This window comes from Mastomys coucha, unplaced genomic scaffold (genome assembly GCF_008632895.1).
Source record: "Mastomys coucha isolate ucsf_1 unplaced genomic scaffold, UCSF_Mcou_1 pScaffold7, whole genome shotgun sequence".
NCBI classification, from domain to species: Eukaryota; Metazoa; Chordata; class Mammalia; order Rodentia; family Muridae; genus Mastomys; species Mastomys coucha.
This window is the reverse complement of record NW_022196913.1, coordinates 16908128-16924764: the sequence shown is the minus strand read 5'-3', so window position 1 is coordinate 16924764 and position 16637 is coordinate 16908128. Positions and strand designations below refer to the sequence as shown.

General features: G+C 40.5%; 1 protein-coding gene across 7 annotated transcripts in view; it reads left to right on the top strand.

Annotated features, from left to right (window-relative positions):
- The window catches only part of Ryr2 (ryanodine receptor 2), a 600588-nt gene that overhangs the window by 328314 nt on the left and 255637 nt on the right, over window positions 1-16637 (top strand). For all 7 annotated transcript variants that reach the window (XM_031357976.1, XM_031357968.1, XM_031357974.1 and 4 more), the window contains one exon: window positions 12584-12679. In XM_031357976.1, the coding sequence (XP_031213836.1) occupies window positions 12584-12679 (96 nt within the window). The remainder of the gene's footprint in view (window positions 1-12583; window positions 12680-16637) is intronic.

Below are 16637 nucleotides of genomic sequence, written 5' to 3'. Positions count from 1 at the left end.
TTGTATGATAGATGATATAGTTGCAAAATCAAAAAGCCACAGAACTGGGGGTAATATGCCAAAGTTTCTATGAAAGTCAAATCCTAATTAGTTCCCTTAAAATATGGTGTTTATATATACAAAAGAAAAGTAAATAATAGCTAATCGAAAAGTAGACAACAGATAGTAGTGACAACTAACATAAAAGTAAATGAAATAAAGAATTTTCATCATGGCAATAGATACAAGTTAAAATAATAAATAGGAATCTTATATGTTGACTAGGTTGGACAGAAAATAATTTTGACTATATTTATCATTAGGGAAAAGGTTGGATAATGTGTTCTGGGTTAGAGCACAATTAATAGAACGGCCCAGCCAACCCTGCTCTGACCACATATAAAACTTTAGATACTTATGGATCCTTTGCTCTCAAGTACTCTGCTTTAAGAAACATGTTCTGTAGGTGTATTTGTATAAATGTGAGAAGAGCATCCACTGTAGAATTACTTGTAAATAGCATAAAATTGAAAGCAATCTTTATATCAACAGGGGATTGGCTCCAGAGCTTGTGGTATACTTATATAGCGTAGTTCTGGGGAATCACTGAAGATTGAGATAAATCTATCATTTGGAAAACTGTGTGAGGCAGAGCAAATTGTTTCTCTCTTTCTGTTTGGAAACCTAAGGTATGAAATTACCTGGGAAGGAACAAGAAGGCCTTACTTATGTATGGATATGATCCCAGCTGTAAGGTTTGGAGGGACGCCTCAGTGGGTAGAAGAGTGTACCAAGTTCGTTCTTCAGAACCCACACTTGGTGGCTGAAAATCCCTTGAAACCACACACACACACAAATAAAATCTTATTTTTAAAAAGATCCCAACAGCATAAAATTAAAGATATGTAGAAAAAATTTCTTGTGTCCAGTAGACAGATATTCTGTAAGAATATATGGAAAAAGTGCTTCATGGCTATATCTTGGTTTTTTTAATTTTTGCCTGTTTCTACTTCTGGGACACATTTATTCATAATCTGTTGTCATACACACCTTTTATGACCATGACTAAAGTGGTAACACATGCAACTTAAATTAAATATGTGATGGGAAAAGGAAAAAAATTATATATTGGTTTTAGTTTAATTTTTAAAAATCCTAGACCATATATATACACACATATATGTGTGTGACATATATATACATATATACATATATGTATATATATATGTATATATACATATGTATATATCATGTATATGTATATATGTATATATATATGTATATGTATATATGTATATATCAGTGAAAATGAGAGTCTTCACCAGAGCAGAAAAAACTCACTCATTCTGGTTGAAAAAGAAGCTCCAACCTTTACTGCTCAGACACAAAAAAAGCTTCTATCTTTCTATTATTTAAAGTAATCAGAAGGTCCTGAAAGACCCCCATAGCTGGGGAGACTCTCACTCAAGTCTCGGGATAACGCGACCACCCAATAACTCACGAGAGACCAACCTTGCTGCAATCATATGAGGTTTATTCAGGCCAGACCTGGGTCGAACTCATAGCCTGGCAGGCCAGAGGGGTTCGACCATGAGCACGAGGAGTAAGGGGTATTTAAAGGGAAAGCCCACAAACTAGGGGGGTGAAGGGGTTACCAAGGAAACATAACAAGAGAACAGTGGAAAATTCTAAAGAGACCCAGCCCCTATTTGAGTCAGGGTCATAAGGAAAACGTCCTACACACTCATTATGCACAAGAATGTGGTCTGGTCAATGTTATTCACTTTATGGCTGACCATTCCCTAGAATCACCCAGATGGCTCATATCCTGCATTTTGTTCTTGGACCTAACTAAGGGGAGCCTTTGTGGCCAACAGGTTTCTGAAACTGGCTAGTCTACATTCTTGGCTTGTTACAGAGACCTTCTATGTCGTTTAAGTAAAGGTTATACAGTATACATGCATTTCTACTAATACATTTCCCTTTTCATGAGCATGCTTTTTCCCAAATTTCTAAATCTTCCAGTCTTTCAGGTCCTAAGGGAGGGAGGGGAACCCTGCCTCTATTGGCAAAACAATGAGCCTCTTCCTCTTTATTGATAAAAGAAAAAAGACCTCTCCCTTATTGTCGTTCTTAGTTCTTATACTTTCTCAGGAGAAGTGATCGCATGGTTTTCCAAACATCCTTACATTCCAAAAGTTCAAAACATGTTTAAGACATCAATCCAAGTCAATAAATGAATAAGGAGTTACAACAGAAATGTTTACGTGTGTTTCTATTAAGACTAGAGTCTAAACATTCATTAACTATCTTCTAGATTCAAAAGTTCACTAAATGTTTAAAACAATAATTCTTATGTCATAAGTTAGCATGGTTTTGTCAAGAGGCAAATCATTTGCCTTGTCTTGTGGAATAGCGAACTCTGCACAGACAGCCTGGTCCCCAGTCAAGCACAGGCCCGAACCCTGGTGACCCTAAGAGAAGGAAGGTGTTCAGCCACATCTCCTGGGCCCCTGAGTCCCCTGCAGATAAAGGTGTGTGGCCATCAGTCATATAGGCAATGCCCCAAGCTCCTGGTATTCTACCCTCACAGTTACCTGGCAACAGCTAGGTGTGCTCCTCCCCACAGTTACCTGGCAACAGCCAGGATGGCCCAGCCCACTATAAAAAGAGCTGCTTGCCCCTCCTTGCTCTCTTACCCTCTTACTCTCTTGTCTCTCTTACTCTTACCCTCTTGCTCCTTCTCTCTTCCCATCCCTTCCCCCCACCCCACCCCCCCAAAAAAAAGAAAAAAGAAAACAAGAGTCTTTCCTCTTGTACACAGGTAGTTTACATGGTTTAGAGGAGGTTTTTTGGGATAGAATTATGAGAAGTTTTAGGTTCCCAACATTCCTTTGGTTTCTCTTCATTTTTACTGTTACTCTAGTGATCACTGCTTTCATGTCCAGGAAAACATTTCAGAAGTGAAAGCATAGATTACATTTTGACTTTCAGAATGTAAAAGCCAACTTCCAGGAGTTTCCATTGATTCCAGACTTAGCCCATGTGAGTTTATAATTCCGTTTAGAAGAGTTTCTGTTTGCCACAGTCTTAGAGTTCTGTAATATATACTTTATGTCACAGTCCTACATAGCCCATTTTTAGGCCTCAAGATTTACTTTAAATATCATCAATTTATGACTGTCCTTCCCTGCTTCTTCCAAAAAGGTAGACAGGATTCAAGGGCATACCTTATAGGTAGCATGCTTGTGTGGCCTGTGGAAGGGCCTGGGTCCTATACTCAGAGTACACACACACACACACACACACACACACACACATAGAGAGAGAGAGAGAGAGAGAGAGAGAGAGAGAGAGAGAGAGAGAAACAGAGACAGAGAGACAGAGACAGACAGAGACAGACAGAGACAGAGACAGACAGACAGACAGACAGACAGACAGAAAAAAACACACACACATAGACAGACAGGGAGAGACAGAGACAGACAGAGAAATAGAAAGTGAGACAGAGAGAGAGAAAAAGCCAGCACAGAATAAAAACCAACCCCAAGTAGCTGAACAGTGGCTCCTCTTCTAGACTTATTCCTGCTGTTGCTGCTCTTCTTTGGGGTCCTTGTCACACAGAGAGCAAACAGGGAAGGCAGAGTGATAGATAATCTGTAACAATTTGGTGCTTGACATCAGTTTTTTGAGGCTGGGTTTTAGGTAGAGATTGATGAAGGGGGATTTATGAACTGCCATTGGGAGGACATCAGGAAGGCACAGACATCCTGTATTTGGAGTTAGAGGAGCGTCGCTGTGGCCCTCTTTCATACATCTTTTCTGACATCTACATAATTAATCTGTGGGATGCAGACAAGCCAACATGGCTTTCTAAAGATGTCTGAGAAATGGCCCTTGGGCAAGCAATGAATACTCATTTGCTGAAGACTCGAAGCATAAAACAAACAGAGCAGGCTGCCACTCTTCCTTGTTTAGCAGAAGTGACCAGTTTCTGAATCCTTAAAGAGCTGGGAAGATGAAGGCTTAGCTCCCAGTGCAGCATTGTATATGTGGCTTTGGGGAATCTTTCTGGGCTGTGGGGGCTCTGACCTACACAGTAGATTTCAAATGGAATCATAATTTGTGATATGTTATAAACAGATTTTTTTAGGGAAGAGACCCAATGGAATGAGTATCTTGAAAGGCAACTGGCTCCCACAACACTGGTTGAGATATCCAACGATGGCTGCCTCACACTAGAGATTCCAAAAAATCAATAGCTGCTTAATCATGGGGTTGAATACACTCAGAGTCCCAAGCTGGGGCTGAAGGATCCTTGAGACCTCCTGGTATTTAGTGTATGTTGCAAGTCAGAAAATTCTTGGTTCTGATATGAGGAAAGGGAAAATCCCCAGTTATCTGGGCTACCACTGGAAAATGCTGCCCACATTTAGTGTGACTCTTCATACTTCGGGTAACCTTATCAAGAGAATCCTTCACAGGAGTCCGTAGCAGCTCACCTTGTAGTTCATTTTAGATCCAGTTAAGTTGAGAAGATTAACCACCACAAGGGCATCATTAAAGGTAGTAGAAGCTATGAGGAGAGGCCCTTGTAGAAAGTAGGTCAATGGACTGTGTCCTGGGGCAATTATACTTTATCTTTAGCCCCTCCTCCTTTCTCTCTGCCTCCTGGCTTCCATGGGAAGAGCAGCTTTCCTGGGCCACTCCCCTTTGCTACTACGCATTTATCTTTGCCACAGGCATAAAAATAGTGGAGCCAGACTACTGGACTAATTAATCTCAGCTTCTTTCAAACCGTTATCTCTGACTTTATGTCAGAGTGATGGATAGTGACTGTCTCAGGAGGATGCAGCAACTAGAAACTTCAGTGCCTCCAGAGCATTTCCTAGTGTTGCTGGGAAGTGGATCACCTGGGTGCCAGGACACTGGATAAGGCTGCAAACAATGAAAACCAGGAGCCTGGCCTTCCCCAGTGCTCGGCACAGTAGTCATCCGATGCTTGTCTGCAGAAGTGTTTCCTGTCCCATGCTCCACAGTCCTGAAAAGGCATTGCATTTTAAATCAAGGCATGCTACTTTCTGTTTTTCTCTTGTCATAGTCTCATCTCCATGAAGTAGGAATGATTTGTCACTGACCGTTTCATAGGACTTTGTTTTATTTGAAATATTTATATTTTGCCTTTTTGGCTATGGTTGAATACATGTAGAGCTCTACTCTTTCAAGCTTTTACTAATTTATTTTTTATCTGTTCATGTGTATGTACACACATGCATTGCATGCTTGTTATAGCTTGCAAGTGGAACTCAGAGGACAGCTTGTAGAAGTTGGTATCAGATCAAATTTAGGTGTCTGGCTTGGCAGCAAGCACCTTTATCTGCTGAGCCATCCCCTTTGCCGAAGGCCAGTCACTCTTAACATTTTCAGAAGACTAGACAATTAAGCAAGAAGGCACAGAGCCTGGTACATGACCATAGGTTCTGGAAGTCATTGACTGTATGTGGGCTTGACCTTGTGTTTGTAAGCCCAAGCAGGACCTAGATGTCATCTTTCTATGCAGCTTTTTCTACAGAAGACTGCTCCTGATCTGTTGTGGATGGTGAGGGACATTAGATTATCAATACTTGTTTATATGGCTGTGTACTCTTACTTAATGCAGGAGGTCAAGGCTGACGTCTTTGGGGCTCTAGCAGTAGCTGAGAACCACTCTCTCTTGCTGGCATATTGGGACTTCCCAGCAGAGCCCATCTGTCTTACAGTTCCTGTGGTAAGACAGCAACTACCTTCATCTGGGTAGCTCTTCGCTGTCCCCTCCTTGGCTGTGGGCATTTAGTGACACAAACCCAGTCTCTTTTCCTTAAAGTCATATCTTGCTGCTTCAGTGTCCACACTGAGTAAACACTGGGCCACTTCCTCCTCATGATTCAGAGAGAGAATCTAATGTTCTCAGGATACCACATCTTTGCTTCCATGGATACTTATTTCACTCCAGCATCTTTGAGGCAGAAATCACCTAGCTGTAGTTGCCAAGGTCCCCCATCCTCAGTGACATTGTCAGAATTTCTCTAAGAGTCTCTGAAATTCCCCAACTCCAGTTTTTTTATTGGATCTTAAAGTGTTTTCATAATAACCTAAACGTTCTTAGACCTTTCAGAGCCTGCGTCTCTTAGCCCCTGCTGCCAATGCCGTGGCGAACCTGTTGGTTGTATGTTTGCAGATTGTGTGAGAGGCTAGTGAGATGTCTTCTAACTTTGGGCCGCTTCCCAGCACCTTCCTGGTGCAACATATGGGATCTGTGCTGGCCGAATAGAGCAGAAGAGTTATAGAGTTTCCTCACCTGATAGTGACTTTTCAATCCATTAATAATTCTCTGAGCCTGTCATTCTTTTGGGAAAGTTTCAGTCAAAGCTTAGAGACATGTGAGTATGAAGCAGGCTGTCACAATACTGTCACAAAGCTCTTCAGTGCATGGTAGTCATGTCTTCATAAGCACTTCATAAGTTGAAAAATGTGGTATGTTGAAAATGGGTCTGATACATCTAACCAACCAGACATTATTGTTTAGCACAGCCTTTTTTAAAGTGCTCAGAGCCAGACTGATGATATCCCTCAAATGGGATACAACCATCAAGTGTAAAGCCTATTTAAGAGGAAGGATGGCTCATGTAATGCATTAAAGACTTGTGTCCCCAAAATGCTGTTAATATAATATACTGTTGAGCATCTGCCACTGGCCCTCATGATGATTTGGTGGACTGGACCTTATTACCCAGCACCATAAGAGAACATTAAATGGAAACACATCCATAGCCTGGAAACAGAGTTCAAAAATCCAATGCACTGCTTCTGTGAAATTCATGTTACTTTTTCTTTAAGTCAAAAAGATTTCAGTCAGTTTGACTATTTTAAATTGGGGCTCACATGAGCTAAGAAATGAATAACTGAGTACTTGTATATGTTAGTTACTTCTCTGTTACTGTGATAAAACACCATGACCAGGATAACTTATAGAAGAAAAAGTGAGAGGAACTCTGCCAGCCCAGTGGCTCAGGTTCCTTCCAGTCTGTCTGGGCTGGTGCCCTAGACAGACCTTGGGTGCAAGCTCCACAGCCAGTCCCACAACACCCAGAGGAAGCTCCACTCCCAGGTGCTCTAACACACCCAGAATCAGAGGTGAGGAGGACCCAACATCTGTCCCAACACCGGGAGTAATTGGGACCAGTGGGACTAGGCACACAGGAATTCTGACAGCCCAGGCTTGGGTTTCTTCTGGTCTCCTTGGGCTGGTGCCCTGAGTAGACTTTGGGTGCAAACTCTGCAGCCAGTCGCAAAACACCCAGAGGAAGCTCCACTCCCAGGTGTTCTAACAAGCACAGGATCACAGGATCACAGAATCACAGGATCACAGAGACAGCTTGATTCTGAAGAGTTCTCACACAACCAGGATCACAGGAAGGACAGGCTCCAGTCAGATTTAGCAAGGGCAGGTAGCACTAGAGATAACCAGATGGCAGGAGGCAAGCATGAGAATATAAGCAACACAAGCCAAGGTTACTTGGCATCATCAGAACCCAATACTCCCACCATAGCAAGTCCTGGACACACTATCAAACCAGAAAAGCAAGATTCAGATCTAAAATCACTTCTCATGATGATAATGGAGGACTTTAAGAAGGACATAAATAGCACCCTCAAAGAAATACAGGAGAATACAGGTAAACAGCTAGAAGCCCTTCAAGAAGAAACACAAAAATCCCTTAAAGAATTACAGGAAAACACAATCAAACAGGTGAAGGAAATGAGCAAAACCATCCAGAATCTAAAACTGGAAATAGAAACAATAAAGAAATCACAAAGGGAGACAACCCTGGAGACAGAAACTCTAGGAAAGAGATCAGGAGTCATAGATACAAGCATCAGCAACAGAATACAAGAGATAGAAGAGAGAATCTCAGGGGCAGAAGACACCATAGAAAACATTGACACAACAGTCAAAGATGCAAAAAGCAAAAAGATTCTAACCCAGAACATCCAGGAAATCCAGGATGCAATGAGGAGACCAAACCTAAGGATAATAGGTATAGAAGAGAGTGAAGCCTCCCAAGGTAATGGGCCAGTAAATATCTTCAACAAAATTATAGAAGAAAACTTCCCTAACCTAAAGAAAGAGATGCCCATGAACATACAAGAAGCCTACAGAACTCCAAATAGACTGGACCAGAAAGGAAATTCCTCCTGTCACATAATAATCAAAACACCAAATGCACTAAACAAAGAAAGAATTTTAAAAGCAATAAGGGAAAAAGGTCAAGTAACATATAAAGGCAGGCCTATCAGAATTACACCAGATTTCTCACCAGAGACTATGAAAGCTAGAAGATCCTGGGCAGATATCACACAGACCCTAAGAGAACACAAATGCCAGCCCAGGCTACTATACTCAACAAAACTCGCAATTACCATAGATGGAGAAAACAAGATATTCCATGACAAAACCAAATTTACACAATATCTTTCCACAAATCCAGCCCTAGAAAGGATAATAGAGGGAAAACATCAACATAAGGAGCAAAACTACACCCTAGAAGAAGCAAGAAAGTAATCTTTCAAAAAATTCATACAAATCTAATTCTACCTCTAATAACAAAAACAACAGGAAGTAACAATTACTTTCTCTTAATATCTTAATATGAAAATTAATATTACCAACATATCCTAATCAATTGAAATACAAAAACATGAGGAATTAGAAATTTGTTGATTGTCATTCAATGCTCTCTCTAATTTGGTAATTGGAGAAATAGGTCCAATATTGTACAATCTATATACACTTTCAGCTTGTGTGTGACAGTGTCTTGCTGTGTACAACATAATGGTCTTGAAATCATGCTTCTCTTATCTCAGCCTCTCTATTAGTAGTATTGTTTATTTCATGTTTTTACACTATACTGTGGTTTTCAGAACAGCTTACATATTTCAAAAGTATTTATATACCCAAAAGAAACATAGACAATTAACTTGGGAGGTGGCTGGTAAGAGAACAACAAAGAGTGAAACTGAATGCTTTGCTTGATGTTTGTATCTATTGTATCAAGTTTGAAAAAGAGGACTTTATAAATTACTCTTTCTCTGAGATGAATGCTTTTCCAAATTATCACAGCCAATGATCCAGATTCTTATCCTCACCTAATGTCTGAGCCACCCTCCAAGCAGAATCATTGTTCACTGAAACAATTGGTAAATGACTTTATGAATAGACCATCTTAATGCACACACCATTTCTTAAATGAATGTAACCTGTTCTCTGTGGACTGAGAATAACGTCACTCACTCAAGTCAAATAACTTTGACCTTAGCAAGAAGTCTGTATCCAAAAATCGTGCCTACAATTCATTCCTTGGCGCAGCAGAATTGTCAACTCTCAGCTACGATGGAGGTAAAATCTTTTGGTGATGTGAGAGTCATTGAAGTACAGTCTTAATACAATTAATTTCAATGTCTAAAAATTGTTCTTATTTTGGGCTTGTATCACAGTAAGAGCCAAGATTTTAAGCTCTACTAAATACAAAACAAACAAACAAACAAACAAAAAGACTTTATATATTTATGTTCATTTAAGAATATACTAGTAATGTTTAGTTATTTACAATTTATATTGAGAAAATCGTATGTATTTTCCGTATTGCTGGAGACAAGCATCTACATGAGACTGTTAAATTGATTGTTGTTTTATATCAAACAAATTTTATAATACTCATTTTTATTGTTATAATATTTTATAAGTTTTAAAGAATATGACAAAAAAGATATTATAGGTATTTAAGGGGGGTCTCTGGGAGGAGTTGGGGTACAAAAGGGAAACAAGAATGTGATTTAATTCTATTAAAATTTGTTTTTATATATTAACAAATTCAGATAAATTGAAATCATGTAACTTTTCTCATCATAATGCAATAAAAGTTAAAAAAAAAATTTAAAAATTAAAAAAAAAATAGAAGAAAGAGTGAGTCTGTTTGCCCCATGGTTCAGAGGGCCAATAAGCCTTCATCCCAGCAGGGAGGCGTGGCCAGAAGTTGCAGGTATGGCTGCCGGAAGAGGATGTCTTGAACTACAAACATGAAGTTTTGATACCCAAGTAAAAAGATGAGTCTTTAAACTGTCAAAGCCACTTCTGGTGACATACTTCCTCCAACAAGGCCACCTCTCTCTAATCGTCTCTATTTCCACCACCAGCTGGAGCCTGAACATTCACATACATGATCTGATAGGGATGTTTTTATTAAAGCCACCAAATCATATAATAAGAATTTTGTTATTACATGTATTTACTATGTGTGTATCCATGAGGGCTCATGTGCCACAGTGCACATATGCAAATCATAGGGCATCTCTGACTTCTCCTGCTATTCGAGTTCCTGGGATTGACTCATCCAGCTCAACAAGAAATATCTCTACCCACTGAGCCATCTCACCAGCACATTAGTAATAATGTTTAAAAGTAGTTTTCAATAAGGAGGCTGAGTATGGTGATACCTGCTTATAAACCCAGCACCCCGAAGGCTGAGGAGGGAAAATTATGGTGAATTAGAAGTTAGCAAGGTACCAATACCTTCAGGGTGACATAGCCTGACTTCCTACAGACACAGGCACAGGCACAAGACACAAGATGACACAGAAAACTAATAACGCTCACTTTCACACTCTGACTAGATAAAAGTTTAAAGAGTTTTAATTATTCAAACATTGATAAAAATTTGTTCCATGAACTTGCATTTGCTTCTTCAGAGCTTAGTTGGACTGTTTTTACTGTACATAAGATGAAATACAGTTATTTACGCACTGGATATTCTTATTGTGTACACTAGCAACGAGTTACTCATTTGTATAGCTGAGTAATCTCTTCTCTCATAAGCTTTCTACATTGTGGAGAGGTTTAATAAAGCAGAATATTCAATTTAAAAGAACTTAAAATCCAGCACAGGAAAACATACAAGACACTGTATACTATTTATTTTTATTTTCCTTGCATTCATAGGGCCACACATAGCCCAATACAACTCTTAAATAACAGAGAGAAATGGCATTTGTGGAAAATGAAAGCCTTGGAGATGAGGGCCAGTGAGTTAACAGTTAACGTGTGCTGTTGGAATTGTGTTTTTCTAGCATTGGGAAAGAGTTTTGTCTTGTGTTTTATGTGGTGATGTTCTGCTCACATTAAACTTACACTGTACTTTGCGGGTGAGAATGGTCATCAGATGAAGACCAGTGTGAGGAATATGGATGCCATCAAAACTTACCTTTTCTGAATTTTTTTTCTTTTTTACATTTTATTCGTGTGCATTGTGTGTTGTGGGTGGAAGAGGCACAGGCATGCTGAGGTACATATGTGGAGGTCAGAGGATAACTTGCAAGACTTGTCATTTCTTCCACGATATATGGGTCTTGAGGATCAAATTGAGGTTGGTAAGCTTGGTGGTACACACCTGTCCTCAGACCCTGTCCTTTATCCTGTTCCTGAGGCTAAGTCTCCTTTTAGGGGAGAAAAATCTTCCTATCCTTATGTATTTCACTTTTTCTGTCAGAGCGGGAATCAGCTTTATTTGCTGGTTTACTTTGGAAGGAGACATGAAGGGCATCTTCCCTGTGGCTTGCACAGACTAACAACCATAGACTGTTCACCTTCCTGTTCTTAAGTAGTTTGGATCTAGGCAAGAGCCTTAGATTCCGGTCCTTCAATCTACCTTGTAGTGTGACCAGACTGGGAATAATGACTTTCCCTCACATACATATTTTCTGCCTTTAAATATCATGCTACTCAAAAAAATCTCACACACAACTGTGAGCACTTACACTGTTTCTGAAGAGTCTGACAGGTATAAGCATAGAACTTTGGGGAAAAAATACTAATTTGCAGTCATAGAATTATTGAACCTGATCAGTTTTTAATGGGAAAATAATGGAATTTTTCTGGGTATATATTCAGAATTTTGTGTGAGACACAATCTTTGGTTGAAGAAGTTGAGATATCACAAGGCTAGGCAAAGTTAAAATATGTTCCTCTAAACCATTTTTATATGATGGGGTTCTCTAAATGATGAGAGGTACATAGTGGCTTATGGCTCTATTAGCAACTGGCCCTGCCATTTTTCCCCCATGCTTCATTTAATTACATCTCAGCACACCTGTTAGAATCATAGCTGCTAGCTGTATATGTCCTTTGGAGTATAGGTGTGAAAATTGGGCTCTGGAGAGATCAAATAGTTCAGTCTGATGGCTAATTAAAAGCAATGTGTGTTAGAATCCAAGTGGGGAAACTTCCAGAGACCTGGTTTCTGTCACTCTTCATTATCACCACCCCAGTGTGAATCCCTGCTTTCTGTAATTGTTTGCCTTCTAATGAGAAGTTTTTAGTCCCGTCCTGGAGAAACCATGACATGAAAAAGAAAAAAAAAATGCAAAACTCAATTTTACGTGTGTGGGTGTGTTTGTAGTTGCATTTGCATATGGTTTAGATGAGACTGGGAGGTGCTTTGTTCTCTTGTGACCTTACCTTGGTCCTTGAACTTGAACATTGAATTCACTAATGTGAGTTCTTCTTTTGCAGCGGCTCTGATTAGAGGAAATCGTAAAAACTGTGCTCAGTTTTCTGGCTCCCTCGACTGGCTGATCAGCAGACTGGAGCGACTGGAAGCGTCCTCTGGTACGTTCCTAATTTTCCCCTTGATGCATACGGTGCTTTTCATGTTTACTTGAAGACAAAACAAACTTGCAAGTTCAGTGTTCTGTGTTTTTCTTTTGAATTGGTTGAATATTTTTTTATTTATATTTTGTCACCACTGTTCTGAGCTGGTCCTAAACAGTCTTGAAATAACAGCAGAGTTCCTGGAAGAAGAGAGCCCATTCTAGAGCACATATGAATGAGCATGCCTGAGAACAGAGTTTCAGTTACCCCAAGTCTATGTTCCAATGTAGAAGCAGTTTCTCAAAGTTTGTATAGTAATAGAACAAAGAGAACCATGGGTCAGGGCATGTTCCAAATGCTTTATTGGAAATACGTAGTAGATGAGTTAACAGTAGAACAAGGAAAGATCAGCTGTAAGATTCTGATGAGCCCCAGCTTACCAGGGACCCCCAAGTAAACAATTAAAAGCCTGGGATCGAAGCAAAAGCAAAAGGAATTTATTGTTGCAGCATGTTGTACTCATCATGCTACACTCAAAGGAGAGGTGGTGACCCTGGGTCGCCTGTTCAGCAAGTTTTTATACAGTTTCCAGGGACAGAATAGAGCATCGGCAACTAGGCACAACGTGATTGGCAGAACAGTGTGACTTTTAAACTGATTGGTCCTTAGGGAATGAGGTGACAAGAACTTCCCTTGTCTGTAGGTGACCAACAGTCAGCCTGTGGTTTTCCCGAGGAATGTAATCCAAGAAGGAATGAGTGCCTACCATCAACTTCCTCTTCCATCCAGGAAGGGAGGGTATTTATGCTGTGGGGTCTTGATGGAATTTTCCAAATGCCCTGAGCTTGACCTGTTCAGTAGGATGCAGAGCTATTCGATGACATGTAGCCTTTGGGTTGGTGGAAACAAGGCATTGTGTTTTTATAAAAAGAAAGAAAGAACCAAGATATGTTTGATAGAGGCGTGGGGGAAGGGGATGTCTCTGTGGGCCTATACTGGCTGGTTTTGTGTGTCAAATTGACACAAGCTGGAGTTATCACAGAGAAAGGAGCTTCCCTTGAGGAAATACCTCCATGAGATCCAGCTGTAAGGCATCTTCTCAATTAGTGATCAAGGTAGGAGGGCCTAGCCCACTGTGAGTGGTGCCATCCCTGGGCTGGTCGTCTTGGGTTCTATAAGAAAGCAAGATGAGCAAGCCAGGGGAAGCAAGCCAGTGAGTAATATCCCTCCATGGCCTCTGCATCAGCTCCTGCTTGAGTTCCAGTCCTGACTTCCTTTGGTGATGAACAGCATTGTGGAAGTGTAAGCTGAAAAAACTCTTTCCTCCACAACTGACTTCTTGGTCATGATGTTTTGTGCAGGAGTAGAAACCCTAACTAAGACAGGATCCATGGTGAGGCATCCTTTCTCCCTGAGGATATAGTATGGAATAGAGTTTATTTGGGGCATGGGGAGGGGAGTTGAGGAGGAAGTATAGGCAGAAAAAGGTGGGGGGGGAGAGGGGGAAAGGAGAGAGGAGAGGAGGCCAGCCATGAACTGAGCTAGAAAGGGGAGGGGAATGGGAAAGAAGGGACAGAGAAGGAAAAGAGTAAGAGGGTACGAGAGTGAGAGACTGGGGAGGTGCAAACAGCCCCTTTTATAGTGAGTCAGGCATACCTGGCTGTTGCCAGGTAACTGTGGGGTGGAGTCTAGAAAGAATGCAAACATAAGCAGTTTGTTAATGTTATGAGAGGTTTTATCTATTAGGTACAAAGATGTCAAGTCATACACAGAAGTGCAAGGAACGGCTATTAAGGATGGTGAAGATAGCACAAGATGAATCATAATTAAGCTCTGGACCTGCACTATTCCAATCATTTTGCATCTGCTGATATTCCAGGCAGTTACTCAGCCTCACAGAAGGCCAGTGGGAGGTGCAGCTTTTCCCAGGGAACTCGGTTCACAGCAGAGATCTCCACAAAATCGTGTCGTTTTATATTTATAAAATAAGGCTAGTGATACAGCTCTGAAGTCAACTAAAGAGATATAGTTCTTCATCCTCCTCAAACTGGTGGTTCCTGATAGGCTCAATAAAAAAAAAAACTTTAGATTTTAGGATTTGGATTCTTACTTTTTCCTTTTTATTCAAAAGAATTGTAGATGCAAGGATATTTAGGTAATATGGGGTAATTTGGGAACTTAGTTTCCCAAATGATACAGTGTATTTAAAGAGGTTTCATGTACAGTTGAAGATTCTCCACAAATAAGACTTTTTTTCTAGGCAGGAATTCTGAAAATTTCTTAGCTTTGACCAGTCCTCCATGACCCCAGACTCTGATAAAGCTGTCCTTTCTGTTGCTGGTTCAGTTGTTTTAGTTTCCACATGGGAAACCAACTGGGATCTAAGGGATTAGATATCACTGTCTGTTCTTTACACAGTACATGTTTAAACCACAACTATGTATATCTGTGCCTAGCAGGCCCAAGTTCATGGAAAAGACAGCAGCTTGATATGAGCAAGTAGGGTGGGTGAAGATGAAGTATTTCTCATCGCTAGTGGTTCTCAAACTTCCTAAGGTTGTGACCCTTTAATACCTCATGCCATGGTGACCCCCACCCATAAGATTTGCTACTCCATAACTGTAATTTTGTTACTATAATGGGTCCCAATGTAAATATCTGATGTACAAGTTGTCTGATACACAACCCCCAAAGGAATCACAACCCACAGATAAGAACTGCCGCTTTGGGTGATCTCAGTTCTGGCAGTGCTGTTGGTGGGGATGAATCAGCCAAAGAAAGGCAGCCTACTAGTCGGGGGCAGGGTGGGCTTCTGCTGCATTATCCTTTGTACACTGTGAACCTGAACAGAGTTCTCACTTGGGAAGCATGGCCCCTCCAGTGCAGAACCATTGCAAGAATTCTTGGGGGTGTGGGCTTCAAATGCTAGAGCTGTGAAACCAGTGTTCAGTTCCTGGACACAGGATACTTTAACTGAAGTTATCATAATTAATGATTTCTTGGAAATTTGAAGCTGTTTGTATTCTAGAGACATTACTTCCATAACTTTGTACAAGAGCATCTCAGACGCTGGTGCCTTCTGAAGTCTTCCTCCTTGGTCCATGGTTAGATGGAACATGATGAGTCAGAAGACACAAGGTTCTTAGGTTAAGTTTTGAGAATCACTATTGCTGAGGGGTTGCCGTTACACTCATTTCCTTTCTCCACAAAATGTTAAGTTGCAACTAGGATGGGGAGAGAGAGGGAGAGAGAGAGAGAGAGAGAGAGAGAGAGAGAGAGAGAGAGAGAGAGAGAGAGAATGAACAGAGGCAGAGCAGAATAGTCTCTACTTCATTAGGAAGGCTTCTTGTATTTTGTTGTACTGTATCAGCAAGATGATATGTAGTAAGTGAGGGAATCCCTCAAAGGAAACTCCAAATGAAACAGAGCCTTTTTAGTGGGGGTGGGGAGAGTAAAAGAAATATTCAATGCCACTATGTTTCCTGACATCTTTGTCTTCTTCAGAGTCCTTTTCCTAAAGCAGGCGGAGAAGGGGAAGGCAAATTACATTTCTAGAAAATCGTTCTTACAATGAAAGAGTTCTTTAGCTATTTTTAAGTAATGGATAAATGGTGCCCTGCCTTCCATTGTGTAGCTGAGTGATTCTGTAATCATTTTCCATGGTTACTTGAAAACTGTTGTTCACTTTGAGCGGTAGTGCTAAGGATGAAGGGAGAGCAAGGCTTGCTGGATTCTGGCTTTCAGGTGGGGATGTTTCCTGATTGGCTCAGTCATGGGAGTCACATCTGAGACTATTCAATGGTTGAAGGGCTATGGCTTCTAGAATGTACTTTGTTACTCACTAAGACTGCAAATTCTCAATGGGCAGAAGTTTTCTATGTAGAGTTATTATACTTGCACAGTTTCTACTTCTACCTTAGTGGTATCTTTCATGATTATTTTATGGTGATTCTTTTATAGAGAGTTTTAGAAAGAA